The following is a 20848-nucleotide window of genomic DNA, read 5'->3' as shown; positions in this document are numbered from 1 at the left end:
CGGTAACCCCTTCATAAAATATCTGGTCCCCAGTCAGTGCCCAGGAGAGATCTGCTGAAGTCTGTTACACAAAATAAAATTGGAATTGGGTTTCCTGCAGAAAATTCCATGGAAGTCCTCACAGAACCCCTGACCTAATCTTTCAGTCTCCACAAGTCTATCAGTCCGTCTGCGGTGTTCCTGGGATCTCTGAAATTTCTGGAATAATGTTCATAGCAGCAACCCGGGGCCAAAGCAGCACAAAATGGGATGGTTCTGTTCTTAATGACAGAATTCAGTCCCCAAATGCCCAGACTCCTTCCTCCCTGACGGAAGACGAAGTGGCTGGCCTGGTATCCGCCAGCAGAGATCCAGTGAGGTAGACTGATGGCAACTGCTTCAAAAGTTCATTTGCAGGGGTGCCTGGGTGGCTCAGTGGGTTAAAGCCTCTGCCTTTGGCTCAGGTCATGATCCCAGGGTCCTGGGATTGAGCCCTGCATCGGGCTCTCTGTTTGGCAGGGAGCCTGCTTCCCTTCCTCTCTCTCTGCCTGCCTCTCTACCTACTTGTGATCTCTGTCAAAAATAAATAAAATCTTTAAAAAAAAAAGTTCATTTTCAGATAAAATCTGGCCAAAACAGCAGGAAGGAATGACACTTAACTGAGAGATTAACGTTTTTATTTCAAAAAGCATGATATTGTATATAACACTTTCCAAAAAAATTAATAAGATACTATAATTAAATGAATTCTCTGTTTTTAAACACAATAAGGATGTATAGAATCCTTCGGTGTGAGTTTATTAGATTTTTATTTAAACTGAGTGCAGTTTAGTCGGGAGACTAAAGGGGTGATTTCTGCCTGTCACAAAATAAAAGTTCTTCTGCGGGTTTTGTTTATTTATTTATTTATTTAAACTTTACACCCTTAACATATATTACAAGGGCTTCACTGTTTAGTTTAGAATATACATACTGTATTTGAATCATTGTTTGTGGGTTCTATGTGCCAGGAAAGGTACATTTCCCTTTTTATAATCAATAAACAATAAACTGACACAAAAAGGAATGGAATCTTTTAAAAGTTCTGTTTCATTCAAGTAGAATACAGTCTGAAATTCAACACAGATTCTCCCCGGAAAACTGCAATGATTTCCCATCCCCCTAAAAAGAACAATATGCAGAAACATATTCACAATTCATCAGATTTAAATTTCTACCTGCAGTAGACTACACTAAGCATCTGAGCCTTCTGCTTTGTTATGGCTATAATCACAGATATAGCTTAAATATGAAAACTGTTTGAAAAAGTTTGTTTTCTTTACCTTCTACAAGATACCTTCTTTCTCCACAAATACATTGACCAGCACTTTTTGAATTGAATACACATGGTATACACATGTATGCAGAAAAATACACTTATGTCCTTTAAAATTCCTGGATCCACATAGATCTCCCCATTCCCACTGGAAGCCTGGATGTCCAGGGTTCTCCTGGAATGTCTGTTTATCAACTCGGTGTATTGCACTGTTTAGCAAAATGTGTATCTCTCTCCCTCTGTTCCTCTGACTCCCAGCAAGTCCAGTGTTAGTTTTTTCTCTTTGGGGTTTCATCTACTTAAACCTTTGTACTACTATGTCTACTCTACTTAAAAGAAGTTGATGCAACAATCCAGCACTCACACACAGAGAAGAAAAAATCCCATCTTGAAAAGCTAACATTCGTTATTCAGTATTTTAATATACCATAGAGCTTTCTGTTTAGAATTTTCCTTAAAATATATATTCCTCACTTGAAGCTGTCATAAAAATGGAAAGAATATCTTCTCTGGTTTTATAACTATCAAAGTCATTTTTTTTTTTTTAAACTACTTTCCAAACCCCAGGAGTAGTGTACTTGCAGGGCAAGCATGTCAGTAGCTTTAGAAAATGAGTTGAAGACAGTAACATTTGATTCCTATTAGAACATTTGTTATTTGTACCAATGAATTCTGACTGAAAATGTAACTACTATTATCACTAATTAGAGTTAAGGAGCTACCCGGAAGGAAAGCTGCATCCCTTGACTTCAACTCTGGAAGTCTGATAGGCAGGTTGTTTGATTCGTCCCATTCCTCTGTCTCATCAGCAGCTTTCCACTGCACAGATTGTGAAGAATGACTCACAAACTGTTGCTGCCTTCCCACTACATACTATAAAAGGTAGCCAAGACATAATCGTATGTGTACTGCACATAAAATAATTTGTGGCTTCAGAATATGTTTTGATACAAGGCCTGCCTGCCCATTGTAGAAAATTGTGTCAATTTATGTAAAAATATTTATTACCTGTAACCATAGATACACAAAAATCAATGTGTGTGTTATGTAACATTATGTCAGTAATGCATTTGTTACTGTTTAGAGATTTCTTTTGCTCCAGATTACGGCTCTGCCAAATAACTTTTTTTTTTTTTTTTTATACTAGGGCAAGTGATTGCTGTGCCACATTTGCAATTGTAATGATAATTTTCCTGGGAATGCTAAATTATGTCTTAATTTTATTCAAAAGCTTTTATTTTCAAAGCAATTAAACTTTTTGTTGATTGATATTTACCATCTAATGTTCCTGGAACACTAAAATAATACGTTTTATACATAATCTTCCATTATAGTACATTGCTTGAGAGTAGCTATTTGATACAACAGCATTCAGTTGAGTTTTCAAACCAAAGAACAAAAATTATAGCAATTTCACTTGAAATCCATAAATCCATGCACAGGAGTGTGTTCAACAGAATCACTAAATGCTATTTGTTGTTCAAAGATGAATGAATCAATAGAAAAACAGAACTGATAAATCATTAGTACTTTAATGCAGAGTGGAGAGAAAAACTAATAAATCATGCATTTCAAGCACTTGTTTTCCTTGTGGCATGTTTAAAAAACATAAAACATGCAATGATGAGATGCAGGTCGGTATGAGTGAACAATACCCCAACTGCTCAGAATAGAATTTCATTTTATATCATAGATTTAATGAAACACAAAGAAAAGCATATATTCCATAATTTCTTTAAACAGAGACTCCAACCATACCATGAATATCGTAAACAACGATCTGGGCCATCATTTCCAAATGAACATCTGAAATGCCACAGAGATGGGAGTGGCCTATGCCGATGGGAGAGGACGAATTGCGTGCATGGTTTGCTTCAGTGAGCTTAATAGTCCTCACAGGTATCCATTTATACTAGAACAAAATTGATACAATCATTTACTTTCTCAAGTGCACTTAACTGATCCATTAAAAATTATGGATACCTATATTTATAAATGACCAAAAAGGCAAGAAATCATTGAATTGAGCTTTGATTATGTTGTATGGTCTATTGTCTGCATCAGGTGAGAACTTTAATTATAATTAATGGGTAATTCACTCTCTTTTCAGAGTTTAAGTCATCAAAAAATTAATCATAAGAACCATAAATTTTTTCCACAATGCTAGTTAATTATACATGAACCCATTTCTCTCAGGCATCTTTTTCTGAATCTTTGGTGGGAGATAGTAATATTAGGCACATAGTTTAAAACAGCTATTTGGTTACTGGTGTGGTTATGAATTTTCTTCTAGATCCGCATGCAGAAAGGAATAAGGCTTGCCATGTTACCACACTTTACTGCCAAGTAACTTATTTCTGTTTTCACTAATTTCTGGAGTTAAAACCAAAAGGAAACAAAATAAAAATGATTTTCTGTTTTTTTTTTTTTTTGCACAAGAAAACTGTATACCTGAAATTCCACTCAGAAGCATCAAGATGTTGAAGAAAAACTATTTAGATACAGCGACGTATCATAGACAAGTATTTAATAAAATGTTCCAATTAGAAGGTTCTTCTCAAGTCATAGTTCAAAGGTCATTGAGACACTGATTCTTAAAGGCAAAAGTATTGCAATCTGCAGTTGTGATTATCGTAGCATTACTGATTAGCGCTTATCAATAATTGGAATCACACAGAGAATCACTTTTTCCATGGTATTTCCTTTAGGGTTTACAGATTTCTCTCACAGGTTAGTAAATGGAAACAGGGGGAGGAATGAGTGAGGGACATAAAAATCTATGGGAATGCATGCAACAAAAATATGCAGTACCACTTCATGTAAACTTCTGCCTTCTTCATGCAAAGATGCCTATAAAAACGGAGACAAATTTTCTAATAGCTGAATTTTACATTAGCTCAGTAACAAAAACTGTTAAACCAATTCAATGATTTTGCATGAGCAAGAGAACTGAAATGGTTCAAAGATTTCCAGCATAAGTTCCACGGCCCAATTATGCTAATTAGATCTCGAAGAATAAAATGAGACAGGTTTACTCCTTGCTTCGGTTTCTTGTTCTTTTGACGAGGGAGCAGAACAACCCAGTTTTTGGAGGAGGACCCATCAGCATTGGGGCTTGGTTCTTGTGTGTAATTTTTATCTAGGGAAAGAAAGAGAGAGAGGGTAATCTCCAGATATAATACCGATTTCAAAGAATCTCTGTTAAGGTTAATAATATTCCATGAACTACTGGAACACCATGAGCGTAAAATGCAGTTTCAGAGTTTTTATTACTTTAAACCGTTATTCCAATGCTCAGGATATTAACAAAAAATACAAATTGACTGAAACCACATTTTAAATATCACATTACCTCTAATCTCACTTGTAGTAATGGCCCCAAACTCTTTGTTTTGGCCACACAATTATCTAGTATGATTCACTGACTACTTAAAGCGGGAAAGAATGCACTGTGACAGTATTCAGAATCCCAGTTAGAGTCCAACATCAAGATGTACTGGGGATCAAGTGGAGCCTTATTTATCTTGTTAATCAGCTTGTTTCTCTCTTTCCACATGAACTGCAAGGTTTAATTTCAAAACAATCATTAGGAATGAAAGTCAAAAGTTAACGTGCACAAAAGGTCAGAAATGATGAACTAGCTTTCTAATTTGTTAATTAATTGGTAATAGAATAGAATCAAATATTGAAAAGCCTGCTTAAAACACTTTGAGACTGTTCCGAAGCTACTCATTCTGATTTCTTTGATATAAAACTACGAATCACCTTAAATGAGACAACCTTAAAGTAGATTATGTCTGCAATTTTCTCTAATTCAAGTCTAAATTAGAGAAGACATTTTATGAATATATGCTATGCTCTAAGCTAATTGAAAGCAATTATCAAAGTGGCATTTTGTCTGTGACTTTAAGATACATTGTAAGATAATAAATGATTCTCATTATGTAATAAAAAGGTCACATCTTGCCTTTGGGCTAGTGACGCTAAGAGTTTTTCAAAAGCAATCTGAGACATTTTCTTTAGAGAACTGCTACTAATACAAGAACCATCGCTTATTAAATATCAGTTGTCACCTGCACAGCACCCACATCAGAGATGAGTATTTCTTTCAAAAAGAAACACCACCTCATTAAAAGCTGCAAAAATATATCTCTTAAAGTGCATCCCTGACATTTTCAAGTTAAAATGAATATCCTTCACTTGTCATTCACTAATAGCAATAAAACAAAAAAAAATGTATGTCACGTGGACAGGATCATTAAAATCGGCACTGGGGCTTTTGGGAAATGGAGATTCACTTCACAATCTAGAAAGACCTAAGTATGTCAAAAACCTGGGAAAATGAACAACTTTATTTAAGTCTGTTGGAGTCAGGTTATTCTGGGAAGATTCAGTGTTCTTCTTTTTACTGTAAAAATAAATTGCACCTGTAAAAGGCCAGTAGGCTAAGCCAGCCCCAAACTCTCCGAATGTATTTTATTTTTGTTATCTTACAAAATGTGGAATTGATAGCCAGATAGTTAAGATCCCAGAATATACACATCTTTATAGATTAAAAGAGATCTCTACTAGATTTTGTCTCAACAGTTTTAGATGATGCCATTGATTTTTAAATCCCCCTGAATCCTAGCTTCATATGCTGTCTAATACAGCATCATCCATTCATTCATTCATTTCATAAAATTTATTGCACCCCTACTATGCTTCAGACACTGTACCAGGAACTTTTAATGAATAATGCACAATCTGTGCTCCCGAGAAATTCTTGTCAATAGGAAAAAGAAATTTAACAGACATGTTCGGGGTGTTGGGTGGCTCAGTGGGTTAAAGCCTCTGCCTTCGGCTCAGGTCATGATCCCAGGGTCCTGGGGTCAAGCCCCACATCAGGCTCTTTGCTCAGCAGGGAGCCTGCTTCTCCCTCTCTCTCTGTCTGCCTCTCTGCCTACTTGTGATCTCTGTCAAATAAATAAAAATAAAATTAAATTAAAAAAAATCTTTAACAGGCATGTTCAACCTACCATAGAAACTGAAATAGGAGGTTAAGCGGAAAGGCACTATTTTCTTAATGCTGAAAATAAAAGTGAGCTTTTTACACAAAAATACAATGTTAAAATGAATGCCTGGGAAAGCAGTTTCCACATATTACTTATATGATAACCTTAGAATCAAATAGAACATTAGCAGCTAAAGTAAGGAGATACACATTTCTGAGCCACAGTTGCTGGACTAAATTCTTTGGAGGGTACAATAGTATTAGGACATTTTGGAAACTAGGTTAATTAATAGCAAATTATTCTTAAGACTTTGGGAGAAATATATCATTCTAGTTACATATATAAGCTTAGTACTAGTTTATGATGAAGTGTAACCATAGTACCACAAGTCATTGGCTATGAGATTTTGTTCATTCTTTGTGTTATTTTGGCATTTGAAATTTTTTTGATCATGGCTATCTTTATACTGGCAATTCTTTTTTGAGAAAAATAACATGTTGTTATTTCTTTGTTCAGTGCTCTTGATACAGTGGGATGGATCCTTAACCCATGTTACTGATTATTATGGAGTTCTAGTTTTCAGTTTCTAAGCCAGATGACGGACAATCTTATTTTTAAAATTATTTAAAACCTGTCCTTTTGGTTGTTTGATCATACCTGTGCTCTAAGTATACAACTCTTTCTTTAATCTAACATTATTTCCACAAAAATTAAATCTATATATTTATTATCTATTGTTTATGGAAATGAAAACCAACTGGCTGTATTTTCTAGGAGAGATAACATGAAGGAAACTGGCATTCATGAAATGCCTATTATGTATTTGGGCTCTCTGCATAGGTACTCTCATTGGATAATTAAATGTCCTTGTATATTTGAGCAGAAGCAAAAAGTACTCTATTAACAAAGAGAATAATTCCAGTTTAAGTGAGTTGATGATGGTATGGTCACAGAAAGTTCAATATAGGCTCCGGAAAGCTGTAGAGACTTAAGTTTAGGTTCAGACTGCCCATGTGCAGGAAACTGCTTAAGAGGGTCTTTCCAAGACTGGAATAATATTACAGATGCCTATTTTATATATATTCCACACTTTTTACTTTAAAGATTTTATTTATTATTTGAGAGAGAGAGAGAGACTCAAGCAGACTCCATGCTAAGTGCAGAGCCCAAACTGTGCCTCGATCCCATGATCCTGAGATCACAACCTGAGCCAAAATCAAGAGTCAAATGTTCAAATGACTGAGCCCCAGGCATACCTACATTTCATACTTTATTTATTTATTTACTTACTTACTTACTTTGAGAACATGGTATCTACCAGAAAAACAACAATGAATAAGGAGCAAATTTTATCTCTAAAGACTTTAGAATATACTAAGTTTCAGCAATCTGAAGACATGAGTAGAATTTTCAGCAATTTTTGTTTGCTTCCATCTTTCAACAGTCAGGCAGTTGTTTCTCAGCTGTTTTCAATACACCAAATCTTTATCAATCACTGGCTATAATCAATTTGCAATTTGATTTTGATTAGTTTGGAAGAGAATCTGATATTTATAATTGAGAGAGAATAGTGAGCACTTATAAGCAATGATGGGGCTTCCAAAAGCTGGGATAGCTCCATGAAGGTAGAAGAACATTGCTTTATTCCTTCCTTCTCATTGTTTTAAAAATGCAAGATAAATACTGTCAGTAATATAATAGTGTCCTTCTATAAAAACTCTTCATTTCTTCATATTGCCTATTCTTTTGCAAAGCCATGGTGGAACAAGAGAGGCATGTCTAAAGTTGCATGACTATTTCTACTTCTATATTCCTATTACATATTAAGATTGGACACACTTAAAAATCTAAATATGAAAAAAATTTGATTGCATTTTTATTTTATAAGTATTCAGTACAAAATAAAGATGCACATGGAAACCAAATCAAGGATTACAAGACACAGTTTTCTTATCTCTACCGTATTATCAGTGTTACATAGTGTAACTTCATAATTATAATATTGAGAGTAATAATAAGATAAAAAACAGTAAGATTTGGCTCTTACTGTGTGTGGTGCCTTATGCTAAGTATTTTACGTAAGTAATTCAGATGCTACCTGTTTCATCTCTTTGAGTTGCCCTTAACAAAAGTCTATTCCCATAAAAGTATTATTGTTGATGTGCAAGATTAAGTATAACTTCATAAACATGATACAATAGGGGGGTTATATCTCATAGCAGTGAATAGTGTTTATTCCCATTAAACATTTGTGTTCTCTATAAAGAACTTTCTTTAGCCAAACTAAAATTGAGGTAAGAGAGGAAAGCCTTTCCTGACTCATTCTCTGGGCAAGTTTCACACGACCTGTTGGATTTTTCTTTCCTAATTCCCCATTCCTTAACACCGAATATTCTCACTACCCTTTATTATAAGGCATAGTGTTTCTTTACCTCAGGTCATCTGAGCACCTTCTTTAATATCCAGTCCCTGGAGGCCCCAGCTATCCACCAAAGGGCATACTAAGCTTTCTGGTTAGAAGGGCATCCAGGATGACAGTGTAGGAAGATTCTGAATCACCTTCTACCATAGACATACAAGATTTGTCACTACATATGGATCATTTTCCTCTGAAAATTATTGAAAACTAGATGATCTGCTCTCCAAAACAAAGGATAAAAGAACCAGATTGAGGTAGGTAGGAAAAGCCCCACTCTGGCACAGCAACACACAGTGAGGAGGGATTTCACCAGACAAGCACTTCTCCAGGAAAAGTTCCCTCACATAGATTCAGATTCATTTGCTAATCTGGGGGCATCAGATGGAGGGCCAGGGGACAGTTGAGATGCTCTCTGGAGACAGCTCTCTCCACACATCCTACTAGCACAGGTGGATGAGCTTGGATGTGGCACCTTCCTGTTGCCTTCCTGAGATAGACAAGGACAGTGGTTGTGGTACTTACTGAGGCAGGAGGGCATGGGTCATTGCAATTCTCTCCCTCTCCCTGACTGGGGCAGGAAAACATGAATGGTCACAGAGTCCTCCCACTTATTAGCTAAAGTTCGGGAGTAGGGGGGATTGCAACATTTCCCTGGCCTCTGGCTGGGGCTAAGTGTGAAGGATCCCAGCACTCTTCCTTTCTCAGCCTAACGCTGGTATGCATGAATAGACAACACATTCTCCAACTGCCTTGCTGAAAAAGTGGGCACATGCAATTCACATTTTGGGGGTCACCCCTTGATCTCCTGATGGCTAAGAGACCTGGCATTCCAGAGCTCCATAAGACTGTAACAATTGAAAAGACAGTTCTTGGCAGTCCACCACCCCTAGGGCACAGACAGCAGCCTGAAATATAACCCCAGTCTTTCTGCGAAAAGGGCTTATTTACTTAGTTTAAAATTTCAGCTTGAGGGACAGGCTTTAGGTTTCCCACATATATAGGGGCTAAGAAGCACTCCCAGGGAATGTAAGTGGAAAGCACCATCCCTGAGCACCCCTTTGACCTTCCTATAGCTCCACAAAACTTTCCAGAAAGAAGCTTGTAGTCTCATCTGAAGCCCTAGTTTTTGCAACAGTTGTCCAGGGGACGCCTCCAGATCTCCTGGTCTACAGAATAGCAATGATTATACATATGACCCCATAGACTGTAAACATTTCCATCCTTTAAAAGCTGTTACCTGAAAATAGATCCTAAATGGATTATTGACAGGTCTTGGCACATACTTAAAAATAGAGACATATCAAGAGCAAATTATGTGGTTTAGACAATAAAAAGGTTCAAGAGACAACCAAAAGGTAGGGCAAGGTTAAATGAGAAGGATCATCACCTACACAAGGCCATTTCCTCAAGACTGAGAAAGGTAGCTGTTTCACCTAAAACACAGAAAGTTGAACAAAATGAGGAAACAGAGAAACATGTTTCAAATGAAAGAACAAGACAAATCCTCAGGAAAACACCTTAATGATACAAAGATAAGTAATCTACTTGGTAAAGAATTCAAAGGAATGATCACAAAGATGCTGACAGAACTTGAAAGAAGAAAGGATAAACATATGAAACCTTCAATAAAGAGATAAAAACATATGGGAAAAAACTAACAAATGGAAGAAAAGCAAATTTGAGGAGTTTGACAGCAACTGAGTCAAGTGGCAGAACAGATCAGCAAACTGAAGATAAAGAAATGAAACTCACTCAGAGCAACAAAAAGAAAAGAGAATTTTAAAAAATGAAGATAGCTGAAAGGACCTACAGGACCTTGTCAAGTGGAATAAAATTTGCATTATAGTCGTCCCAAGAGAAGTGGGCAGAAACTTATTTGAAGAAAAAATGGCTGAAATCTTCCCTAACCTAAAGAAGGAAATATACATCAGGTCCTAGAAGAACAGAAAGTTCTATGTAAAATGAACCCCAAAAGAGCCAAGCTAAGACACATTAAGATTAAAATGCCAAAAGTTAAATAGAAAATCTTAAAACCAGAGAGAGAGGAGAGAGAAAGAGAGGGAGAGAGAAAATTTGTTATATACAAGGGAAATTCTGTAAGACTATGAGCAGATTTCTCAGCAGAAACTTTGCAAGTCAGAAGAAGGTGGCAGGACATTCAAAGTGATAAAAGGAAAAACCTTCCAACCAAGAATACTCTACTCAACAAGGTTACCATTCAGATTTGCAAGAAAGATAAAGAGTTTTCCAGAAAGCAAAAACTAAAGGAGTTTATCACTATTAAACTGGCCTTACAAGAAATATTAAAGAAACTTCTTTAAGCTGAAAGGAAATGGTACTACTTAATAACAGGAAAACATGCAAAAGTAAAATTGTCACTGGAAAAAGTAAGTACATAGTAGATTAATTAGTTATAAAGTGACTCAGAAGGCTAAAAGATGTAAGTAGTAAAATTAACTAAAACTACACTAATTAGTTGTACAAAATAAAAAGATGTAAAAAGTGACATCAAAAATAAAATGTGGGTGGGGTTAAGATGTGGTTTTCAAATGTGTTCAAATTTAAGCTGCTATCAACTTAAAAATAAACCATTATATACAAAAGATGATATATATGTGAATCTCATGGTAACCACAAAGCAAAGACATAGTAAATACACAAAAGTAAATGAGAAAGGAACCTAAACATAACACTAAAGTCACCAAATCACAAGGAAAGAGAGAAAGAAAAGAAAGAAACAGGCAGGACCTACAAAAACAGCCAGTTTTGTACTATACTGTACAAAATGGCAGTAAGTACACACCCATCAATAATTACTTTAAATGTAAATTGACTAAATTCTCCAATAAAAAGATACAGAATGGCTGGATGGATTAAAAAACAAACAAAAATCGAGAGACTCTTATATACTGCCAACAAGAGACTCAATTCAGAAGTAAAGACACACACACGGAAAGTGAAGAAATGGAAAAATATCTCCCATACAAATGGGAAAGATGGTTGTTTAACTACACTCATATCAGACAAAACGGACTTTAAAACAAAGACTGTAGCAAACTGCATAATGATATAGAGGTCAATCCATCAAGAAGATATAACATTTATAAAAGTATATGCATACAACATAGAAACACCTACATATATAAAGCAAATATTAACAGACCTAAAAAGAGAAATTGATAGCAATACAATAATTGTAGGGGATTTTAATACTCCATTTACATCAATGGATCGATCAGTCAGTCAGAAAATCAGGAGGCTTTGGTCTTAAATGACACAATAGACAAGATGCACTTAATACATTTATATTAATATCTTTATATATATATATATAGGATAGTCCAATATTAGCAGAATACATGTTCTTCTTAAGTTCACACAGAACATCCTCCAGAATAGGTCACACGTTAGGCTATAAAATCAGTCTCAATAAATTCAGAAAGTATGAAATCATATCAAGCATCTTCTCAGATCATAATATCAATCATAAAAAGAAAACTGGAAAAAAGACTCGTTCTGCATGGAGATTAAACATGTTACTGAACAACTATTGAGTCATAGAAGAAATCAAAGTAGAAATAAAAAAAATTCCTAGAGGCAAATAAAAACAGAAATACGGCATAACTAAAACTATGGGATGCAGCAAACATGGTTCTAAGAGGGAAGTTCATAGCAATGTAGGTAGGCCTACCTCAAAACACAAGAAAAATCTCATATAAACAATTTACCTTTACACCGAAGGTATTAGTAAAGAACAAATGAAGCCTGAAGTTAGAAGAAGGAAGAAAATAATAAAGATCAGATTGGAAATAAATTAAACAGAGACTAAAAGGGCAACAGAAAAAAAAAAATCAATGAAAACAAGAGCCGCTTCTTTGACAAGATAAACAAAATTCACAAAACTTTAGCTAGACTCTCTAAGAAAAAAAAAAGAGAGAGCTCAAATTAAAAAAAATCAGAAATAAAAGAGAAGTTATAACTGTTACCACAGAAATACAAAGAATCATGAGCAACTACTTTGGATAATTAGACACCAACAAACTGGACAGCCTAGAAGAAATAAATTTTAGACATTTACAATCTCCCAAACTGATTCAAGAAGAAACAGAAAATCTGAATAGATTCATTACTAGTAAGGAGACTGAATCGATAATTAAGAACTTCACAAGAAACAACAGTCCAGGACCAAGTGTCTTCTCTGGTGAATTCTACCAATATTAAAAGACTTAATACCGATGTTTCCTAAACTCTTCCAAAAACTCTATAGAAGGGTATGCTTCCAATTTCATTTTGTAAGGCTACCATCACCCTGATACCCAAACCAGACAAAGACATCAAACACACACAAATTACAAGCATATATCCCTGATGAACACAAAGGCAAAAGATCCTTAATGAAATATTAGCAAACAAAACTCAAAACTACATTGAGAAGGTCATACAGCCAAGATCAAGAAGGATCCAAATGTGCAAGAATGGTTCAACATCTACACACAAGCTCATAGCTAAAATCATACCAAATGGCAAGAAGCTGAAATCTTTCCTCTAAGATCAAGAACAAGACAAGGATGCCTACTATTCTCATTTTTATTCAACAAAGTATTAGAAGTCTTAAGCAGAGCAATTAGGCAAGAAAAAGAAAAAAAGCATCTAAATTGAGAAAAAAGAGGTAAAATTGTCACTATTTGCAGATAACATGATACTATATGCAGAAAACCCTCAAGATTCCAACAACAACAACAAAAATCTGTTAGTACTAAAGAAATGAATTCAGTAAAGTTGCAGGATACAAAATTAATAATAAAAATTTTGCTGATTTTATAACTATCAAAAGAAGAAATCAAGAAAATAATCCCATTTATAATTGTATCAGAAAGAGTAAAATATCTAGGAATAAATTTAACCAGTTGGGTAAAAGACCAGAACACTAAAAACTATAAGACACTAAGGAATGAAATTGAAGAAAACACAATAATTAAAAAGATATTGCATGCTTATGCACTGGAGGATTTAATATTGTTAAAATGTCCACACTACCTAAAGCAATCTGCAGATTCAATGCAGTCCCTATCAATATACCATGGCATTTTTCACAGTATTAGAACAAATCTAAAATGTGCATGGAACCACAAAAGACCACAAATGAACTATTGGTGGGATTGTAAACTGGGGCAGTCACTCTGAGAAGCAGGATGGCAGTTCCTCAAGAAATTAAAAAAAAAAAAAAAAAAACCAAACTTGAGAAATAAGAAAAAAGCCAGAGGAATTTATGTTCCCTGGTTTCAGAGTAAATTACAAAGCTAAAGTACACGAAACACTGTGGTATTGGTAGAAAAACTGACACAAGAATGCACAATGGGGAAAGGACAGTCTGTTCAATACATGCTGTTGGGAAAACCAGACAACCATATGCAAAAGAATAAAACTGAGCCATATACAATTATTATTATCTTATACCACATACAAAAATAAACATGAAATAGATTAAAAACATGAATGTAAACTCTGAAACCACAAAATGCCTAGAAGAAAACTTAAGTAGTAAGCTCCCTGACAATCATTTTAGCAATGATTTTTGGATATGACTTCAAAGGCAAGGGAAACAAAAGCAAAACAAAAGAGACAGACGGATGACATCAAACTAAAAAACTTCTGCCCAGCAAAGGAAACCATCAACAAAACAACAAGGCAACCTACTGAATGGGAGAAGGTACTTGCTAATCAAACATCTGATAAGGGGCTAATGTCAAAATACATTAAAAAACTTACGGAAACTCAGTAACAAAAACCAACCTGATTAAAAAATCTGAATAGATATTTTTCCAAAGAAGATATACAGTTGGTCAACAGGCTGATAGAAAGGATGCTCAATAACACTAGTTATCAGGGAAATTAAAGCAAAAACCACAAGGAGATATCACCTCACGCCTGTCAGAATGGCTATTATCAAAAGGCAAAAAAGAACAAAGGTTGGTGAGGATGTGGAAAAAGGGAACCCTCGTGTACTATTGGTGGGATTGTAAACTGGGGCAGCCACTCTGAGAAGCAGGATGGCAGCTCCTCAAGAAATTAAAAATAGAACTACCATATGATCCAGCAATTCCATTACTGGGTATCTATCTGAAGAAAATGAAAGCACTAATTGAAAACATATATGCAGCCCCATGTTCACAGCAATACCACTTACAATAGGCAAGATATGGGAACAACCTAAGGGTCCACTGATAAATGGATGCGCGCACACACACACACACACACACGCGCACACACACACACACACACACACACACACACACAGAGCGGGAGACTCCTGAGGATAAAAGAAGAATGAAATTTTACATTTGCGACAACACAGGTGAGCCTTGAGAGTATTGTGCTAAGTGAAATAAGTTAGAGAAGACAAATACCATATGATTTCCCCTATAAGTAAAATTTAAAAACCAAAACAAACAAAATAAAACAAACCCAGGACTCATATATAGAGAGAATAGATCCGTGGTTACCAGATTGGAGAGGGCTTGGGTGGGTAGCAAGATGCGTGAAGATTAAGTACAAGACCTCCAAGTATAAAATAAATAACTCAAAGGGATGTAATGTGCAGCGCTGGGAGTATAGTCCATAACACTGTATTAACTTTGTACGGAGACAGATTATTAACTAGATATCGTGGTGACCATTTTGCCATATATATACACGTCCTATCACTATGTTGTACACCCAAAACTAATATAATGTTGTATGTCAATTCACCTCAATAAATTAAAGGAAAGCAAAGAGCAGAAAAGCATTCTAATATGATTAAAACAGAGGTGGATATGTTCTCTTTTCAAGGAGTTCTCAGACCTGCAAGTAAAAGCATAATTTTTTTTAATCATTTTTACATTACTTAATTTTATCATCCCTCAACCTTTGGAAGTCTGTGTCAATAACCTTAGTTTTCAATATATGACAACAGTATGGGTTCTGTAACTTGTGTTACATAGCTCATGTTGGTGAGTGCAAGAACTGGGTTTGAGAACTGACTCTCCAACCCTGCCAGCATTCCTCCTGAACTCCCACCTCTGTACCCTGTGCCAGCTATGGCCCTAGAGAACCTTCTCCTTTTTTCTGCTAATGAAACTTTGATTCCTGTCCTGTACAGTTCAAATCAGGTATTATTATGAAATTTCAAAGCACAGGAATAAAAAGAATATTCTAGATGCCCTCTGAGAGGAAAACCTGGCAACTTACCAAAAAACAAAAGTCTCATGGCATCAGGTTTCTCAAAAAAAAATTAGTGCTAGAAGGAAATGGAGATACACCTCCAAGCCGCAGAGGAAAAGTTAATTTTATCACAGAATTCTATATTGAATTAATGTATTGATTAAAGGCAAAGGTTCAATGAAGAAGTTTTCAGTCGTTAAATGATTGAGAGAATTTACCATCTATATGCCCTTTGAAATACTTTTGAGGGTGTTCTCTAGCAAAACAATGGGTGAGCTAAGAAAGAGATTCACAAAACAGAGGATCATACTGCCAACACCAAATGCTGAAAGGAGGTGAAACAGCAGGAACTCTCATATATTACTGGTACAGTCACTTTGGAAGACACTTCGGTAGTTTCTTATAAAACTAAACATACTGTTATAATAGGATCCACAGATCACACTCCTTGATATTAATCAAATGATTTGAAAACATGTTTGCACAGAAACTTGCACATAGATCTTTATCGCTGCTTTTTGCAGAATTGCCAAAACATGGAAGCAACCACGTTGCTTCCTTCAGCAGGTGTGTGGATACATCAACTATGGTAGTTCCAAACAATGGAATATTCTTCAATGCTAATAAAGAAATGAGCTATTATGCCATGAAAAGACATGAAGGAACCTTAAATATATATTACAAGGTGAAAGAAGCCAATCTGAAATACTATGTTCCATATGATTCCAACCTACTGCATTCTGGAAAAGGCAAAACTAAGGAGAAGTAAAAAAAAAAACAAAAACAAATAGTGGCTGCCAGGGGTTACAGCTGAAGAAGGATGAAAATTTTTAGGGCAATGGAAATATTCTCTATGATATAATATTAATAGACACATGTTATTATACATGTGTCCAAACCCAGAAACTGCAACACTAAGAGGAATCCCTAATGTAAACTATGCACTTCGGGTGACTATGTGTCAGTGTACATTCAGTGATTATAAAAAATGTACCTCTTTGGTGAGGGAGGTTATGCACATGTGTAGGCAGGGGGTATACGGGAAATCTGTGTAACTTCTCCTCAGTTCTATTGTGAACTTAAAAGTGCTCTAAAAAAATCAAGTCTATTAAAAACAACAACGACGACAAACAGGGGGTCCAACGGAGACCCAGGATGATAGATTTGGAAGAAACCTAGAAAGAAACCCCCAAAGAAGGACTTTTCCATATAAAGAACAAGAGTGGAGGGTGGTGCCTGGGTGGCTGAGGCAGTTAAGAGTCCTGACTCCTGATTTCGTTCAGGTCATGATTTCACGGTTGTGAGATTGAGCCCTGTGACAGGCTTTGCACCGGCAAGGAGCCTGGTTAAGATTCTCTTTCTGCCTCTCTGCCTCTCCACCCCTCCTCCAGTCTCTAAAAATAAGTAAATAAATAAATAAGTAGCAAAGAACAAGAGTGGGGACAATAGGTAAATTGATATCTATTTTTAAAAACGAGAATTACCATAATGATGACTTAAAAAAAGAGGGGGGGGGGGAAGAGATTCCAAAATCTTCACAGAAAAGAAAATGTAACTGTGTGTCAGCATTTGGTTCTGCAGTTGACATTTTCATAATCTGAAGGATTGTATATTTTGTTTTGATTTAAATAAAATCATTACTTTTTTCAGAAGCATAACAGCATAATTGTTAAAAATCAGACTGCCTGGGTCCACCATTCCCTATCTGGAGACTTTGGCCAAATAACTACCATTCATTTCCCTCATTAATAATATAGAGACTTTGAAATAGTGTCGTTTCAGGGGTTTCTTATTAGGACTAAATGAAACAGTGCACACAAAATGCTTAGAATGTTACCTGGCACAAAAAGAAGTCACTCAGTACATATTCACTGTTAGTAAGAGAGCTAAATGGAGTAATGTAAGTGTTAAAAGCCACTTTTCTGTGCATGAAGTAAACAGAATATACCTAAAAGTAACAGATGAAAAAAAAGATCAAAGCATATTTTTTATAGCTGTAGAGTAAATGACAGGAAAAAACCAAATAGTTCAAAGAGCAGACCTGGTGACAAAGAAATGATGGGACAGAATCTTAGTTATTATTTTTTATAATTCTAAACATTCTGCTTTTTTTTTTTTAGTGTGCATATATTATTTTGGTGCAAACATTTAAATAATTAATGACAGTAACAAAAATCCCTCTGCAGATAATTGTCTTGCATTCTAGTGTTCTGGTTCTTCAAACACGATCTACAAACCAGGAGAACTGACCTCATTGTTAGAAATGCAGACTCCCCAATCCCAACCCAGACCTTTTGAATCAGCTTCTACTTTGGAGCAAGATCCCCCAGGTGATTTGTATGCACCTTTAAATTTAAGAAGCCCTGTGATTTATACTTGTCACTTTATTTCTCTTCCTAAGGTATAAGGCCAATAAGAGTCCATTGACAAACTGACAGACTGGCCAGCACCTTCTTATAATCACCCCCAAAACCTTGGGCTAAGAAATAATTTTTTATCCAACTTTAATTAACTCTGTTTTTAATGTACTAGGTACCAGCTTACTTCAGTTTAGTGCTTGGGCTTCCAAGTTGAACAGTCATTTTTATTAACATAATTAAGGTGTTTATATTCTAATGACAGCATACGCAGTGGCAGAATGTGATATGCACTGTATCACAGAGATATTCTCAGGGTGCAGAGGGAGCACAAAACAATGCCATTGAGATCATGGTGGAAAGACAGGATATTTTAAACCTGAGTCTTAGCAATATCACTCTGGATGCATAGCTAGGGGCTGGGTGCCATACAAGAGGCAGGGAGATTAAATGGGGGGGCTAATATAATAATCTAAGAAAGAATTAAAATGGATTTTAATTGTGGCAGTGGCAATGGGAATGGAGTAGGGGGTACACTTGAGAAATATCAAGGAGGCACAACCTATAGGACATGATTGAATGTGTGGAGTACTGGCAAATGGAAAAACTCGAGTGTGACTTCTGTGTTTTTAGCCTTGTTTGCTAAGTGTGTAGTGATGCTTTTTAATAGAATGAGATGCATTTTTGGCAGGGGTGGAAACCCAGAAGTTAGCGAACTCTGTGCTGAGTGTTATATTCTGAAGGTGGTGTTCACTACCTTTAGGATATGTAGGTCTGGAGTTCAGAAAGGAGAACAGGTCTTGAGACAGATTTGGGTGGGGTGAACCTATAATAATGTCACCCATCAAGAATAGATTACTGAAGGACAGTGTGGCAAATACAAGTATCAGATATTAGGCTGCGTAACTGAAGAATGCTGACATTTAAGGGTGAAGCAGGAGTATGATATCCTAGGAAGGAATATGAGTACAAGTAGCCTGAGAGATAGCAGAAAAAGTAGAGAGAAGCACCAGAAATACACATTCCCACTCCTCAGTGTGGCCTATTCCTCTTCCATGGAGTAAGGCAAGACCTTCAAATGGGCATGTATCTAGACTAGTCATGGCCCAGATTATCACAGGGTTTACGTATCAGTGATACAAGCTACAGAACTTTTATACTAATTCTAAATCTAGAAGTAATTATATTTGAGAGTTATAAGCTGTAGGATGTTTAGGTGGTGCTCATGTAATTAGGGCTTGGGAAGCACTTCTGGTAAAGCATCTTCTGCTAGATGGTAAATATTTTAGGCTTTGTGGGCCACGGGGTCTCTGTAACTACTCATCTCTGCTATTGTAGCACAGAAGTGTCCATCAGCTACCTCTAAAGAGGTGTGACTACATTCCAGTAAAACTTTATGTTTGAAAACTAAAATTTGAAATTTATATAATTTTAAATTATGAAATGCTATCCTTATTTTGCTTTTGCAAACATTTAAAAATGTAATTTAAAAAAAAAAACACTTAATCCTTTTGCTATACAGAAACAGGCAGCTATCCAGATTTTGCCCAAAGGCCATAACTTGCTGACCCCTGATATAATTACAGTCAAATATAATCACATCTAGAATTATGAGGCACAAAGTAGAAGAAAGAATTTTTAATTTAAAGTCATGATTTAATGGGACCATAGCTAGGAGATGGATAAAAGTGGAAATAATTTCATATGGCATATCTTTGATATGCTGAGTGCTACCATTCAGAAATCATTTTGCAAAGTTCTGAATTATATATGTGAACTTTCCCAGTTTTGATAATATACCACCTGATTATGTTTGGCTCAAATGTACAATCTTTTTATTGCTTTGTACCAGGGTAGGCTTAATAATACTGTGATTCTTAGAAAGTATCTCAGCAGGTAGTATTCTCCTTTTAAAATTTTCTCCCTGTATCTAACCAAGAAAATGTTCTTCTCCTGCTTCTTTCTTTAAAAGTTTATTATCACTGGATTTATTCAGCTAACTTAGAAATGAATGGAGTTTTAAGAGCAAAAATAAATGCCATACAATATCTGTGGGGAGAGCTTAATTTTGGAATTATCTGGAACATTCAAAGTTACCTAGCTTGGTTCTGGAATAAGATGGTCTCCTTCCAATAATGGAAACCATTTTGAATTCATGCACGTAGCTGAGCCATATGATAGCGGGAATAAAGAGCATGCTAAATTTTTCAGGTCCATAACTGCCAAAAAGCAACGCAATGGAAACATAACAATTTTCTAAAACCCCTGTGCCAGCTTCTTTATGATTCTAGTCATTATTTTCTGGAATGATAGTAATATCCAAGTTTAATGTCTAAGTCTTTGATCTAACAACAAATTCAGATAAATTATTGTGAAGATTTACAATAAAATCTTTAAAAAATGGGTTTAAGAGGTTTACTGATGAAATTCACAGCAATTTTAAATATGTATGGTAATGAGAAAAGAGAAACTTTTTCCTGCAAGTCACAGGCTCTTTGGCTACGCTGGGAAGGAAATACTTATACCTGGATTTGAAATCTCTTTCAAGATATAAATTTGGCTCTCCTCTCCAAAATATTTT

General features: G+C 35.6%; 1 protein-coding gene across 5 annotated transcripts in view; it reads right to left on the bottom strand.

Annotated features, from left to right (window-relative positions):
• Window positions 1-2342: 2342 nt before the first annotated feature.
• Window positions 2343-20848, bottom strand: part of DGKB (diacylglycerol kinase beta) — a 700192-nt gene continuing 681686 nt past the window's right edge. For all 5 annotated transcript variants that reach the window (XM_032305332.1, XM_032305334.1, XM_032305329.1 and 2 more), the window contains one exon: window positions 2343-4433. In XM_032305332.1, coding sequence (XP_032161223.1) covers window positions 4326-4433 — 108 coding nt within the window. In that variant the 3' untranslated portion in view covers window positions 2343-4325. The remainder of the gene's footprint in view (window positions 4434-20848) is intronic.

Source organism: Mustela erminea, chromosome 11 (assembly GCF_009829155.1).
Source record: "Mustela erminea isolate mMusErm1 chromosome 11, mMusErm1.Pri, whole genome shotgun sequence".
NCBI lineage: Eukaryota > Metazoa > Chordata > Mammalia > Carnivora > Mustelidae > Mustela > Mustela erminea.
The sequence above is the reverse complement of the archived record's forward strand: the minus strand, read 5'-3'. Positions and strand labels throughout refer to the sequence as shown.